General features: G+C 40.6%; 1 protein-coding gene across 5 annotated transcripts; it reads right to left on the bottom strand.

Moving 5' to 3' along the window:
* Positions 1-4,504: 4,504 nt before the first annotated feature.
* Positions 4,505-14,808, bottom strand: LOC135918433 (uncharacterized). Of its 5 annotated transcripts, XM_070536807.1 has the most exons (10): positions 14,582-14,796; positions 12,149-12,337; positions 11,625-11,792; positions 11,202-11,285; positions 10,271-10,417; positions 10,008-10,088; positions 8,212-8,417; positions 6,829-6,988; positions 5,960-6,082; positions 4,505-4,799 (listed from the first exon to the last, which is right to left on the bottom strand). In XM_070536807.1, the coding sequence occupies exons 1-10, from the start codon at positions 14,604-14,606 to the stop codon at positions 4,786-4,788; spliced, it is 1,197 nt and encodes a 398-aa protein (XP_070392908.1). In that variant the 5' UTR covers positions 14,607-14,796; the 3' UTR covers positions 4,505-4,785. The 5 variants fall into 5 exon arrangements, with proteins under 5 accessions (XP_070392908.1, XP_070392910.1, XP_070392909.1 ...); XM_070536809.1 differs by lacking the exon at positions 5,960-6,082 and having other exon boundaries at positions 14,582-14,797; XM_070536806.1 differs by lacking the exon at positions 4,505-4,799 and having other exon boundaries at positions 4,819-6,082; positions 14,582-14,798.
* Positions 14,809-16,324: the final 1,516 nt, after the last annotated feature.

Genomic DNA, 16,324 nt, shown 5'->3' with positions numbered 1-16,324 from the left:
AGAAAAATGTATTTGCCAACCTCCAATTATTTGCATTGAAGTAGTGAAGAGTTTGACGGCAGCCTGCCTGGTTTGGTCAAAAGAGGCACGGTAAGTAGTTTAAAATTAGATGCTAACCATAAAAATGAAAAATAAGAACTGGTTCAACTGGAGCTTTGTTCACAATCTTTGCGAACAAGGCTTTCAAGTGGGAGCCGAAGCATCTATCTTATATGCCCGATCTTCATTTGCTTATTATTATTATTATTTGAATTCATCTAGCACTAAAGAGGTGGCAATTTATTTCGAATACTACTCTTTGCATTTTGTTTCCATTGCTGAGTTTTTTTTTAAAAAGTAACTTCATGCACCACACAAGTACAACTCAAACATTTTCATTCTTTCAAGGACGTCACATCCAGTGGAAGGTATTCTGCACTAACATAATTATTTTGAGATTTCCAGTAAATACGTAGTCCTCATAAAAAGTATCTAAATAATTTTGGCCTAAACGGTTATACATTAACCATGTAGGCTTCATCAGCTTCTGACATCAATTGGTCTTGGCAAACTTGTGAGCTGACAAGTTTGAGCATGCAGTCACTTCCCTCTATATTTGTTTCGATGAAGGCTTGCCCTTTGGTGCTACTCTGGATCCACCCCCGTTTCCTGTGATTACCACTATGGGCTTCAAGGCACACACCCTCAGGAAAACTTTTCATGCACAAACCTGGTTCTTTCACACTTTTACTAGGACAGACATTGAAAGCAAGGATGGCATAGCAGGCATGTTGGTTGCAGAAGTACTTCATTAAATAGCTTTGTAAGCATTCATCTTGTGGACATTTCCATATCCTCTTCCGCTGAATTAGCTGGGGGAGCATGTCTCCCTCTCGTGCATACCCCAGCCCAGCCAATCAGAACTTCAGCAGCGGATGAAATGAACATTTCCACTAGGTGGACAAGGAATACATCCCCTGTGCTCTGTCCTATCTTTCCACCCTTCTCTGTGTATTTTACTCAGTAAACTACTGGTTCAGCATGTTGACCACCTTAATCAATCTTCCAATAGCTCAGCACTTAAAAGGTATACAATACAAATAAGGCACTGTAAACCCAAGCAGTTAGGCTGGCGATTGCTGCTGTTATACACCATACAGGCAGATGCAATGGCTTCACTGTAGCTTTCTAAGTTAACTTTACTGAACTTTGAATTTAGAGAAGGCAGAATATAAAAACAGACTAGCATCTTTCTTATGTGCTTCACGCCTCTGCTTTTTTGTGTTACTAAAATAAGTATGTTGAACCTAAATGAAGTAAAAGGAAAAGGAAATTGTCGCACTAATTTCATTTCACTGTCTTTTTAAACGTATAGCAAGATTTTTTAATTGCATTACAAGTTGTTACTTGTTTCGATCTTAATGTTCATTTCTCGTACTCCAATTGGACTACAACTGTTCCCTCATCCACAGCTATCAAGGCCTTATGGCAACTTTGGAAGCTCTCTGAACTGAGTAAATGCATTGCATTATTTCTTAATACATTTTCATCGCTGCCTTTAACCTTTATAGTTCCTCATTAAAGCCAGCATCTCTCTTGTGACCACATTTAAAGAGCTTGTGGTAATGTATGCCTAACAAGAAAGATGGGTACTTTGTAGTGCTAGTATGCTCTAAGTAAATTGTTTTATGCAAAGATTGCTGACATAATTGTCTGACAAATACTGCATCATGTTTGCTATTTTGCCCTCTGTTTCAATTTCACTGCATCTATACATTTTACCAGTACATGAGTAGGGTTCAAGGCTGTTCTTTAAAATGCTCATGAGCACTTATCATGATCAGTTCCCCATATAAGTGGTTTTGCTGATGAGAATACAGGAATACGAGCAAAATTGACATGGAACCAACATATAGATAACGTCTGCATGACTGCCTATCAAAAGTTATATTTTCTGAGAAAAAAAACTGGAACATGCATCACGTAATGTAAAACTTATTGCATACACCGCCTTCATTAGGACCATACTAGAATATTCAGCCGTTGTTTGGAGTCCCCATCAAGTGACGCTTAAGAGGAAGTTGGAAAGGATACAGAGTCTGGCGGCACGTTTTATTTGTTCGACATACCGAAGGAAGGAATCGGTCACGCTTATGTTACAGCGTTGCAACTTCTATCATCTTGAGGTACGTAGGAAAAAATATAGGCTGAAGGTGCTTTATCAAATAATGCAGGATCAACTTAAGATTGATAAGCTCAAATATCTACATGCACCAGGCAAAAGATACCCGCGAACTAACCACGACTACGTCATAAAGCCGGACCATACCAACAGTGATACATATCGATACTCATTTTTCCTGGACGCGATAGAAATGTGGAACCAATTGCCAAACGCTATTGTTAGCCTAAAGGATGTCACCGACTTTGAAAATGCTGCTGACGCATATTTATGGGAGCTTTCGATTTAGTTTTGAAGTGCCAAGTGATATGTGCAACTTGATATTCATTGTACGTATTTTGATAAATGTCAGAAGTGTGCTGAACAGCATTCAAGTGAATATCTTATTCACTGTGGATTGACAAGTGTTAAGCAACTTTACGTACATTGACATTGTCCATATTTGATTTCTGTAATTGTATTGTCCTCCCTGTTATGACCCTCTATGAGGGTTGACAGTATTAATAAATAAATAAATAGACAACGAGGTATGTGGGTAAGAACACTTTATTTTCAGCACACATGTTTTTTTTATTGAAGGGCTGTTATACTGCTGAAATCTGCACATTTAATAAAAGTACACTGCTCTGCTTCATCACTCCATGCTAAGTGCAAGTATCCTGTACCAGGAAGTCAAACCAAGACGTGGGATGTTCAGTCTGTGAAAATAAAAACGAGTTTGAAACATTAACGTGCAACAACTAAACCACACTCAAGAAAATAAACACAGCACAGGAACATATCCAATGAATCAGAATTACCTTTGAGAGCAAACATATAGTTTCTATGGCACAGTGAAGAAACCTTATTCCTCCGGCTTTTTTTGAGCGCGAGAAAATATGAAAGTGCATGCGTTCTCCCCATATTGTGTATCTGTCACCTTTTCACACATAACAAAGATGGAAGAAATCAACAGTTCAGAAAAAAATGGCCGTGTAAACATTAACTGGCTTACGAGGTCGACAAACCAACGGTTCAAAGCATCACAGCCACGTCCGAAATAGCGCTGAAGGCCGGCCTGTACACTAAGGCGCCTCGGCGCGCGTAATGTAATAGGAGACGGCAGGTACACGCGTACACCATTAAGGAACACATATTATATATGTCGGTGAAAGCGGTCACTCTTCAGTTCTGACATGCTTCACCGCGTAACACTAGTCTACTGCGGCGAAGCTGACTTCAGGACGCCGATTTCTTCAACTCATCTAGCGAGGCAGGTCCGTTTATCACGCTTGGCAGCGTTTGACATTTTCTGCATTAATTTCGTTTGTTCTTTTTAATTTTATTATCACAGTGACCCTGTATCACGCAGTAGCAGAGCTAGTGCAGCGTCGTAGCTGCGTTAGGAAAGGTAAGCGTGTATGCAGCAGGCACGGCGGCATTGGCTCTTGTTTGGAAACTTCAAGAGACGCTCTTCCGCGAAGCGATGCCATTTGTATTATTAAAAGAATGCAGGTGATGATTAAATGAGCCGCAGCAAAGCTGTAAAAAAGCAGTAGTAATGCTGTTCTAAGATCCTCTCGCTCGAGCGAGATGGTCTTGATCTGACGGAACAGCTCGTCATGCTAGTGTTTTCTTACGTCCTCGTTCTTACGCGCACCGTCCCCTGAATCAGGCTACTGAATGGTTCTGTGCACGCACTGACGATCCTGATGGAGGCAATACCACTCACATGAGCAGCTCCATATAAGATGCCACGGCCCTTTCACATGCCGGCGGCAATTTGACGCGGCCACGAGACAAAATATGCGCACAAGGTACCCAGACAACGCAAAGACATCCTGAGGTTGTCCGCAGGATGTGGAATCGCGGATATTTGAACATCCTCAGGCCATCCTAAAATGTCCTCAACTGATCCTACTTGGATCCATTTGTCCGTCCAAAGAACATACTGTGAACATTCTTTGGACATAATGCCAGGATCATCTCTGGACCATTCCAGTACCTTTCCAGGATGTGCCTATGCACATTTAAATAAGCCGTGAATGTGATTACATACTGGTGCTGTACAATGGAATTACATGTGTAAATGTCACTGCCGACCCAAATCCATTTCTTTCCCCAAATCGCATACTGTGAACATTCTTTTGACATTCTGCCAGGACCATCTCCGGACCACTAAGGCATGTTTCCAAGACGTGCTCACGTCCACTTCTAAAGAATCCATGAATGTGATTATATGGTGGTGTTGTACCATGGAATCATTCGTGTAAATATCACTGCTGATCTACTCTTCAAATATCTCATGTACACATCACAACGCAATGCGTAACATACTTCTTTTTTCAAAAAGAAAGGCTCGCAAAAGCTTAAATATAAAATTTATTATAAAAAACATGAATACATAAGGCATCACTCTTAATGCGCGAAAAAATTGTCTTCCTGCTACAGCAATGCAAAAATGAGTAATAAACTGTAACTGAATGACTAGAAAATGAGGAATTAAAATACAATCTTTAAATATTAAAGAACGGAAAAGTAAAAATGAGTATTATAATGACGAAATTATCATTAAAACAGCAAAATGTGGAAAAAAAGTCCGTGTTGTGGTTGAAACATGCTGCACTTCAGTGAGGCCTGCGTTGTCACTCCAGCAGCTCTAGAAAAGACACACAATGAATCACAGATTCAGCGTCTCTGACTTACTTTTACAAGAGAAACAAGGGAAGCAAGTGAAAAGACATGCCAGTAACTTAACTTGGCATTTCAAGGTGTACTCTTCAATTAAAAGGGAGATTTCAGAAATTAACTCTCAATGAGGAGGAAGTAAAGGCATATACCTTCGTGAGAGAAGGTAAGGCGTGGAGATACAAAACACAAGAGAAGCAGACAACGCAAGTGCCGTTTGAGTTTTCTGGTTCTCTTCTTGTGTGTTCATGTCTATGCCTTACCTTCTGTCACAACGAACCCCTACCAAACTAACTAGTTCAACTTTCTGTAGTTCTAAGCATATACCATACTTATTCGATTATAAGGTGAGGGTGCAGTTGGGGCACCCAAGAAAAAAAAACTAGTATGAACAATAATATAAGGTGACATACAGTAGCCGACGAATTATTGAGACCCATCGGCATTCGCTAGAAATACCAAAAAGCCCAGCGCCTCAACTTACTCCTGAGGTGTCGGCGGTGAAAGTTAGCAGAATAAACTGAATGACCAGTTGGGATTATATGTGGATGTTGCCTTATGGTGTAGTATCCTAGCAGTGTGGTGCGTGCTGCCACAGAAGCCACATTTGAAGGAGAAATTCACGTAAACCCACACTTCATCTTCATTATTAAATTTTATTTTCAAATACTAAGTATGGAATGTATGCACAGAATACCATACTGGGTCACCTGCCAAAGCTTATTAGTTGCTACACCTCTCGCTGATGTCTAAAATTAGGATCACCAGAGATGTGGCACCGCTACCGCCATATTGAATAAGTCACTTAATCTATCAGCGTCGCATATAAGGTAAGGGGTAACTTCTAGACTGAGGATTTCAGAAAAAATGCCCTGCCTTCTCCTCGAATAAATACGGCAAGTGGACACTTCATGCAAACAGAAGAGTACCAGCATAAAAAAACCTGTAGCCTGGATGCTTATCCCACTAAATAATGTTAAACTGCCCAACATAATCATGTTTCAGATTGTATTTTTAAGCACTTATCAGATCAGCTGCAGGAAAACCTTTGAATTATATTTAATAGTTAAATGTTATTAGGTGGAAACCTAAATTTAATAATTACGAGAACCTATCAGAAGAAATACTCACCTGTGACTTTTTCAGACTGTTTGTTATTCTTTCTAAGCTTCTCCCCAGCGTGTCTGAGCCACGTTTTTACAACGTCCTCAACTTCACTTCTTTTTACAGTTTCAAATGTGCACTTAACACTTTCTGCAACAATAAGGAGATGCTCTGTAGTTATCTTGACAGTCAGTCATGGCATAAAAGAGAGCAGGGTCGTAACAGAAAGGGTAACAAAAGATGAGTGGCTTGCAGTTTAGTTTACACAATTTAATGCTGTATATTAGCTGTCAATAAAAAATATTCCAGAATATACATTTAATTCAGTTATGTTACTTATCTGGCCATGATGGGAGGCAAAGGTTTATGAGCAGGCCAGTGATGAAATATTTTATATAGCAAGAGCAAATAGTGTCGGCTTAATAGTGGAGAAAGATTCAAACTTCACAACTTGCATGTTTCAGACATGTGGCTAGAAACCACACATGGCCTTTGAAGGTGTTGTGTGCACCCAGTGTAGCCCTCCTGATTATATTATCAGCCAACAGGTAGCACTTGTTCAATTTATATTACGCATGATGCACCTATGTGGTTCTTCACAGAAAGTGGCTCAATCGTACACATGCTCTCTTTAATGTGAGCTTATTTGGTATTCAGGCAATGTGCACATGCAGTTCTTGTCGAGACAAAATTAAAAAATGATTATAAGTCAATAGCAGAAGTACTCCTTAAAGGTGTAAGGCGTTGAAGGGCCTTAGAAAACTATCCTGGTGCACCACAGCAACCTGCTGATAGCTACATTATGTGTGTAGTTTAACGCTAGAAGTCCATTTCCCTGCAGGGTGAAGGGGAAGAAACTTGCCAAAAGCAGAAACAGGATACTGAAGTGTACTTACTATATATCAAGTCGCAGGTTGTCAACGACAAGAACTTCTTCTTTCTTTTTTGTCCGAGCCAACTATATTGAACAGCCACTTCCTGGGTCATCAGGGCTTCAAGAATGCGACGCGTAGACAAACTAACATTTCTTCCTCCTAAGGCAGCGAGTTCCCGTACCTGGAATTTACAAGGTTTTATACCATTACAGGAATACCAACATTTCAAAGAACACTAAGCAATTTTTTATAGCAGGTGAATTTTCAAGCCACCCACTGAGTGAAAGCGAGTTTCAGGCTGCAGTGCAAGGTTCAATGAAACATGATTGCAGATTTTACAGCATAAAGAATCCTAAACAAGATTTACATCTTATACCAAACATGCTACAAGTTTCTAGCATGGCACTACATTTTCATCGGTGTTTTATACCTCAGAGGTCAACGCTTAGTATCTCACAAAAAAGTTCAATGCAATTCCAAATGACAGGCAAAGTAGTAGTCTTGTTTTATTTCATTTATGCACTTAAGCACTACAATGGCACTGCAAAAGCCTTTAACATCATTGCTATACCCTTTTCAGTCTGACTGTCCACACCCATGGACAACTTTCATCCTTCTCATAAATAAACCGGAAGTGATGGGCTAATATATTTGGTGTAATGGAAAACCGAGTGCAGGTGGCAGCATATGTCAAGCGTGTAATCCTTTTGTAGCAACCAGCTTTTCAGACGATTGAAACTTTGTACATTATGTACTGCTGTACCATCAATGACAAAAATTATGAATGTGCAGTACATTTTAAATGCCACTAGATATGTAGTCATGCAAATACATAGTGGCATGTAGAAGCTTTCTAGTGGTAATGCCACTAGAAAACTGTAGAAATGGGCTCATTGTCCACGCACACGAGTTGCTGATATGAGTAATTGCTCACACCATCTGTTCAAGGAAACAACCATTTTCAGGTTTGCAAAAGACCAGTTGACAGAAATACTGACTTTGAAAGGTACTGTGTTATGTTGGATCTGAGGAATATACAAGTACACTGTTCACAAAATTAGTCCCTTAAGATATGGCTATTATACATTACATTTTGTTTTTTAAGTGCAAAAAGCCAGGTACATTTCACGCTTGTATATTTTCAATATTTATTCCCCGTGATGTTATGTAATATGTAACCCCCTATGTAATGCCTGTAAAAGGGCCTTTGGCTACATGAAGAAAAAAAAACATTTTTTTACCTGGAATTAAGAACTGCAGCGCACATAAAACCTTCTACATATACAAGCAAGGATACTTGCTTATTTCATACATAGAAACCTGGAAAAGTTTTCCGTGAGATATGTCAGTCAACCTCACGCTTATCAAATTCGTGTATAACAATACTCCACTAAAAACACTTACCAACTTTGACTTCATTGCATCACTTTCTGAGAGGCCTTGATCAAACAGTTCGAACTCCGTGATGTCACAAAATGGTTTTTCTAACAAATCTGCTTCAGGCTGCAGTTGTTGGTCACAAAGCTTTGCTTTTATTACGTCTAGTTGGCTTCCCAGGTGCTCGACTCTCAAGATTACCGTTTGTAGAAACCTGATGACCTGCTTAATGCCTGAAATTCACGAAGAAAATGTGTGAGGACACTCTGGCTGATCATTTAATATTCATGCAGTTGTCAGGTTTCGTTTGGTTTGTTTAGTGTGATGCAGTCCTTCATTGATAAACAAATAACTAGCTCGTAGCCAACTGTCAAAATCAGTTGACTGGTGTGGAACTTCAGCACAGTATAGTCACCCATCCTTCATTCTTGCCAAGCCCACAAGAGTGGTTGTTTTGCTATTAAAAGAGCATCAATAAAAAAATAGAATTTAATAAGCTTCTTTAGTGCCCCTTTGCTATATTGAGTTCATTGGTTGGGCTCTGGGAACCCAAAAACATTGCTCTGCCAAGCATTCTGTCCACTTTTAGTCAAAACCCGCACAGTGGTGGCACTACATCTATAAGCTATGCGAAAAACAGTGTCAAAAGGTAGCACAGGCAAGTTTTTTTCATAGGAAAATCCGATTAAATTTGCCAAACCATTTTCCTTACTGAAATGCAGCAAATATTTCAATCAGGAATTGCCGTGCTACCAATTATAATGGCAGCATATGTAAAAAGAGGTGGTACTGTATTGTTAAAGTCGCAGTGCCAATCATGTTTCGTGTTAACATCATGAAAAATGAGGAAAGGCTCTGATGTTGCATCGGTGTCACACGGCCACTTTTTATTATGACTTGAGCCCGATCCTGATAGAAATTCTCAACCACAATTGACTCCCTCCTGCAATATTGCAGGAATGAGCCAATCACAAGAGCCAATCACAACCAAGAAATTCGGTAATGATGGAAAGTGGGCTGAGCAACACTACCATTACTGCACACAATGCAGTCCAAAACATTTCTGGTTATTGAACAGCTCCTCTGCCCAAAGTAAACCAAAAGGGAGCAAACTTCCTGCTTGGGCATCTGGTCTACATTGCGACTTTATCGCATCAAACAAAATATGTTGACGTTCATACACTAGTCAATAAGCAGCAGTCAACAAGTTAACGGAGTAGACAAATGGTGCTCTAGGCCATAGTAACATTAATCCGAGCCCCAAAGAGCAACTAGCTCCCTTAAGAGGAAGCTTAGCTCGAAGGCTCCTATCTAAACACCTGGGAAAGGAGAAATCAATTTTCTCGGAAACCACTGCACCATATTTGATGAGGTTTGTTACATCGAAAAGAAAAAGGATCTAGTGACTGTTGCGAATTTTTATTTGTCGTCAATTTGTTAAATAAAAATTGGCAAAAAACACAAATTCTCAGAAATGAAACTATGATGTTTTTTGTAACTCAGAAATAAAAAATGATATCACAGTTCTGTTTATTAAACCTAATAGTCCATCTAAAGTGGACAAAATTTCTAAGCAACAAATTCATATATTTACACATGGAAAGCAACGATGAACATCTAGAAAAATAATCTATTGATGTAGCTCAAGTTTCCTTAAAGGTTGTGCAGGGCCTTCCTAGAGCATCTAGACCATGGTTTGCCTCACTGTCTTGCTTACAATTTGCTCCGTTCACTCTGAATGCATGACTCTAGACAACTTGGAAGATTACTCAATCCTCTAACACATGAAACCTCTGGCTTAATATGAATTCTTAAATGCTTACCATCATCTGAAATAGGTGCAACAGACTGACTTGAATGCCACTTCTCATTGTTGCACTGTGTATTTCCCATTTGGCTTGCTCCTTCGCATGAAAAAAAAAAGAAAAATACATAATCATGTTCACCAGCAGGCCTTTAAGGTGTGTTACTGCTGAGAAGTGCTTGTGAAAGGAAGCCAGGTGTGTTACAAGACAACGTTTTGCATTTTAGCTACAACTTCAAGAGGTTCTGTAAGAAAGAAAACAGACAATGCTAGATTACGTACTTTTCATCAAAGAGTGAGCTGTGAACGATCTTTTAATGCCTGATGATTCTTGCATTGCATCTTGTTCACCTCCAGACTCAGCCTCACCCTCAGATTCTGAAGTCTCGCTAGCACACATTTGTGCACATTGCACTGCGCCTTGATCACCTAAAAAAAGGAGAGGAAACAAACCGACTCATGTGAATGACTGACAAGCATCAAATAATGTAGCAAGCAAATCATAAGGAAAATCAGTAAAGATAACTTATTCGACCATCATCAAGAAAGTACACAAAGTACAAGAGCTTGTGTCTAAGACTAAAAAAATGCAACCGGGGTTTTGCATGCCACATCTGTGACGTGGTTTTGGAGCACACCGTAGCGAGGGATTCCAAGTTAATGTTGACAACATGGTGCTCTTATGATGCACCAGAAAGCCACCGAAGCCAGGGTGAAACCTGTGACCTCGTGCTGAGCAGCACAATGCTACAGCCACTGAGCTACCATGACGGGTTGTCTCTAACACTGACTGATAGGTTTTAGTGTTCTAAAGAAACTGGAAGTGCCAAAGCAAAGGGCTCTTGTAAACCAAAAAAAAGTCAGTATCCAGAAATAAGACACTGGTTGACAATCCTCAGTCAATCTTGTCTCAATTTTACTTTGTACATCAAAATGCACGGCCGTTAAAATGTCATTAGAAACTGCTTTATGTTCCACTTTTGCAACAGCTTCAGGTACAAGCCATAGTGGAAACATGCCCTTTCAATTATTTATATGCTCCATCCTATGCTGACTGTTTTTCTATAACATGCTATGCTACCAGTAGATTTGTAAAGATTATTGTGCCATGGCCAGACATCATCTTGGAGCAGTTCCTTCTCAATATTCAATTTTTTGCAATGACAGCATTCTTAACATGCATTCCTCATATTATCAAAAGGCACAGACTTACTGCAAACATTGGGATCATTAGCCCTAGATGTTGATGCATGTGATGACTTCTTGTGAATACGTCTCCCATCCATCTTCTGTGCTTCTAAAATTGAAAAAACGACATTGAAAGGATTCGAGAAACAAGCTACAATTCCTTAGTGTACCAACCACATGCAATGTGATTTCAAAGCTCAGATGTCGCCAGTTTCTAGTGAAAGCAGAGAGCTTCATTTTACAAAGCTGTATAAAAATTTACAATGTAGAGGTGAATTTGCAAAATGGCAGGTCACTGCCCACCTGCCAGGGAAACCCACATGTGTTTTCTTTGAAGGTGCAGGCCTACTTAGCATATTAATGGGAAAAATTATGTGGCATAGAAAAATTAATACGAGGAATATAGTGAACAAAGCTTGCTAGTGTGAAAAACAAATAGTAAACATACTTTTCATCATAGAGGGCGGTGGAAGTGGTAGTCGCTGCACACTTTCCGGACTTGAGCTAAGGGCTCTTCGTTGCTTTTTTCTTTTGCCCCGTCCCAGGTCCACTTCACTCCCCAAGTCTGACCCATCTTCAGCTTGCTTGAGCTTTTGTCGCGCTGCATCATATGTTCCTACGGAAAGTGAAAAATAATGAGCATAAATTCAAGCATTGCCCCAATTCTTCAACTGAATGTAATTTTAGATAAGTTTTCTAATAATGTTACGAGATCTAGAGTTACCATGCAACCTTAAACAAATTGTTGCGCCAGTGCGTATATGAGCTTTCATTTCTGAATGAAAAAGTGATTGTCACCTAGTAAGCATGTAAAATATACAGTTGTGCCACCAAAGAAGATCTTTCTAAAGTTACTTTTTAGTTCAGAGATGTGTGCACACACTGCAATTTCAAGTACATTGCCAAAATGAACATGATTACTATGTTATGAGACATGCTGCAATAGAATTAGAAGAGAAATATAAAACTTACTGAATGTGTCTATGGGCACACATGGCACGACTTGCCAGTTGGAGGATGGAGAGGCTCCACATTTGGCTAAATACGAAACATTCTTGGAATCCTGTGGCCACAAGCAGACATCGCCATGCAGCCACTTGGTATGTACAAGAGCCAGAGAGTTGCCTTCCTCTGGAAACTTGACGACTGCATATTGATCACCTTAAAGAAAAACAATATACGTATTGTACAATTCTACATACAGGAGTTTCTTCATCATTTACATCTTCAGATGCACAAGAGGAAATACAACCAGCTTCTTTTTGAATGGAACGCGCATGCATTTTTCCGAGACCCATGTCAGAGGCCAACACCGCAGCAAGGAAGGCTTGGACACAATCAATATTCCCAGTGCTGATGAGGGACAGGGTGTCAAATATACGTCATCTTTCTTCAGGAACTTCCTTCCAATTATGTATGGCATACCTTGTGCATTATGGGCAAAGTTCTCCACCACAACTACACTTCCATCAAGGAGCTTGCAGCAGTTATTCCTCCTACTAGTGTCTAAGACAATTCCTTCCGGAAACGTCACTTTTTTGAACTGTGGCCCTTGGCAAAGAGGCACAAGAGGCCCATCTTGATGTTGTACAGTGAGCAGAGGGGAACTGCTTACAGTCATTTTTTTTCTGCACTGAAGCTTCTTTGTTTCAGCAATTCTGTTTGACAGTTGCTCCAGTGGGTGCTGCGGCTTTCTCAGAAGCTTCTTGATGGTGCCCATGTGGCTCTCAAATGGAAAGGCACTCCATGAGTCCAGTGGCCCCAAATGTCTTACATCATCTGCAAGGTGGCATAGCCCATGTACATTATGGGATACACGGTGCTGCCCATATATTTCTGCAAAGCCTCTCACAAATAACTTCAAAAGCTCCTCAGCATAGTCAAGCTCGGCAGCTACTGCGCTTTGTGATGCAAGTATGATTATTGCTACATGAAGACACAGAAAGTTTTCATACATCCCTTGTGGCACTACAGAAAACAACACCAGTGGCCCACTATAGAACAAAAAAAACCTGAATTCTGTTGCTTTCCAGCGATCTATGTCATGTAGACCTCTTGGACGTCGATTGAAGTCAGATGGTACAAAAAGAGAAAGCTCTGTTTGCTTGGCTGAAATGCGATTTTGTGCAGAAGCCCCTTGTCTAATCTGCTTGGGACCTCGAAACCACAACAGAAGCAGTTTTCGCATGACTCCTAGACACACAAGATGCATATAATCCAGTGGCACGTCTTTGACCAAGTCAAGTGGCAACTCCTCAAGAACTGTATTGCCAACATGGTGTTGCTCTTGAAATTGGCCTCGAAATGTGGTGTTAGTGCGCAGATTCCCACTTTTTACCGGAAAGCACACTCTCCCTTCACTGTAGAGGCCTTTCACAGTGCATTTTGTACAGCTGTAGTAGCCAGTGTGGTTTCTTACACTCAGGATAAATGCTCGTGCAGGTGCATCGCAGATGATGGCATTTATTCTGATAGGTATAACCTGTGCACCAAAACAGATGCCAGAGCTAATGATTTCCTTAACTTCATCAACAAACTGACGGAGAAACTCATTTGCATCATCTGGTTTTTTTTCGCCAAAGAAGACACCCACAACAAAAGGGTCATGAGATTCGATTTTCTTTACATGACAAAGTATTGTCCAAAATTGTTTTCTCGAGCTCTTTGCCAGAGGGAGCCCATCAACGTGAAAATTGAGAGCAAGCTCCAATGGTACATCCTTTGCTATATCTAGCAGTTCACGAAGAGGTTGCATGATACCAAAGTGGCAGTACCGCCCTCCAGCTATGTTGACTATGTTTAATGACTTTCTGGGCGTTTCTAGCAGCGTTCTTGCTGATCGTGGAAGACAAGAAAAACATTCATGACCACGCAAGATTCTCAAAAGGGCACTAACTGAGCTGTGGGAACAGCCGTACTGAATGGCCCATGCTTGTAATTGGTCGCTTAACGGCGCCACATCGTCTACCTCAGGTTGCTCTTTTTGATGCACATTCGTTTGCTTCATTTGCTCCTGTAGGCACTCAGAATCCGAACTACTGCTGCAGAACACGGCGTCGTGCTCGATGCTGGGCCGCTCACGTTGGTCGGATTCCGATGCAACATCGCTGAACAATGAGCTCCCACTAGCAGCGTCAAGTTGATTGCGCCAAGTGCTCTCTCCAGAGCCAGATGGGTGCACATTATTCTGCTCGCTATTAGTTCCAGTTTGCGATGGATTTAGGATCATAAAGAATTCATCTACTCTTCGGTTCCTCAAGCGGCGAAACCATCGGTCACTCGCCGACATGGTGCACAAGGGTACAGTACTTGGCGCTAAGCGTGAACAAGTAGTCGTCTCTAGAATACCGCAACAAACTACTCCACTTAAGGTTTTTATTTCACTAACAAATAAAATGCACTCACCTCCTTTTTCCGATTCCGAGGGCATGCCTCCGAGGAACAAAATACCACAACGGAGGTCGCTGCAAACTCTGCTGCGGTAAATACAGAAAACGCGCGAAACGCTGACTGCTGACTGGCCTTCTGCTTGGACGTGACTTGACTTTGTTGCATGCACAACGTTGCCAGCATTAGCCAATCTCAAAGGCCTTGTTTTTATGCACAACAAGTGCCGGAACCCTCCGAGATTCCCTTTTGTTGAGAGCCTGCACTAGTCTGCGCCATTTCTTCGTGCAAGCAAGCCACTGAAGCACAGCCTAAAAAAATATGAGAAAAAAGATGTTTGGGAGTGAAAAAACGTAAGAGAAACTCCCCTGAGAAATTTGTATGGTATATATAACTTTAAAAAAAACAGCAGTTGGCAACGAACACACGTACGGCTCGCGCGGGGTTGTGTTACTCCGCCTGCCAATGTCACCTTTTCAAAATGGCGTCGTGCTTAATACCTCCAGAGCGTCTGCTTTTCTTGAAGAGGCTTTTCATCGGAGGAAGCGATAAGGTGTGCAACAGAAATGAACAAAGTATATGAAGTCTGAGCATTTCAATCCTCAAAAGTCTGCGGTACAGTTCATTTTACTGCTGACCCCGTTTTACTCATGAGATTTCACTGCCGACTTAAACTTGACAATAAATAGTTGCTGCGAAGCATGCGTTTTATTTCAGCTCAATAAAAAATTTGGTTTTCACCATTCCACTATAGCATACGAGTGAAAACGTCCAAAATTACGCGCTTATAATTTAGTTTTTTTTATTACCATCTCATTTAGGTAACAGGGAAAGTTTGAAGTACGAACTATTTGCAGCCTCGTGGGGGAACAGTGGCTAGCGGTTATGAAGGCGTGGGATCAGTCTTTTTCTGGGGCGTCCAATCAAGCTTAATTGCTACCTACATTTTAGTATAAGTTTCAGCATTCTTGCCTTGGATATTTGCATAGGTTTAAGCCTGCTGCAGCTAAACTGTGGGTTTTCGAGGTATTGCACTACCACCGAAATCGGCCACTCACCTCCGCTGCCTTGGTCGGCCTGGTATTGCGCTAACACCGGGTTCAGCCCACGTATGGCGCGTTACGTTACCCCATGTATTCCTACGGAGCGCGTAGATATGTGTTAAAGACGAACGGATAGGCAGATTTCAGGGGAAGCTTAGCCGAAGAATGCCTACAGCATCAAAAGAGAGGTGCAGTTCGCCATTTTCCACACAGCGACCAAACAGCAAGGGCGGATGGATGTTCCACCTGCACCTGCCTAGCGCACGTCTAGAGGCTACAGACACCATCTATATCAGATATACGCTTATATATATATATATATATATATAATATATATATATATATATATATATATATATATATATATATATATATATATATATATATATATATATATATATATATATATATATTAATAATTAAAGATTTATTCAATTGCCTTATTCTTAATTCCAAGACAGATTTATGCCGGCATGCACATTTCATGGCATAGATACGATGGTTAGCATACATATCGTTCGTTGCCGCAGGCACGTGAACTTCTGTCACTATCACTAATTGACAATGAATATGCTATATATATATAATTCATTTATAATTTTCTGGTTAATAATGTAGGCTCTTTTCAGGACTTCCAGAGGACGTCCTATCACGAACATTTTCGGGATAAAAATGTAGGCTCTTTTCAGGACTTCCAGAGGACGTCCTATCTCGCACA

The sequence above is a fragment of the Dermacentor albipictus genome, chromosome 4, assembly GCF_038994185.2.
Source record: "Dermacentor albipictus isolate Rhodes 1998 colony chromosome 4, USDA_Dalb.pri_finalv2, whole genome shotgun sequence".
Lineage (NCBI taxonomy): Eukaryota > Metazoa > Arthropoda > Arachnida > Ixodida > Ixodidae > Dermacentor > Dermacentor albipictus.
The sequence above is the reverse complement of the archived record's forward strand: the minus strand, read 5'-3'. Positions and strand labels throughout refer to the sequence as shown.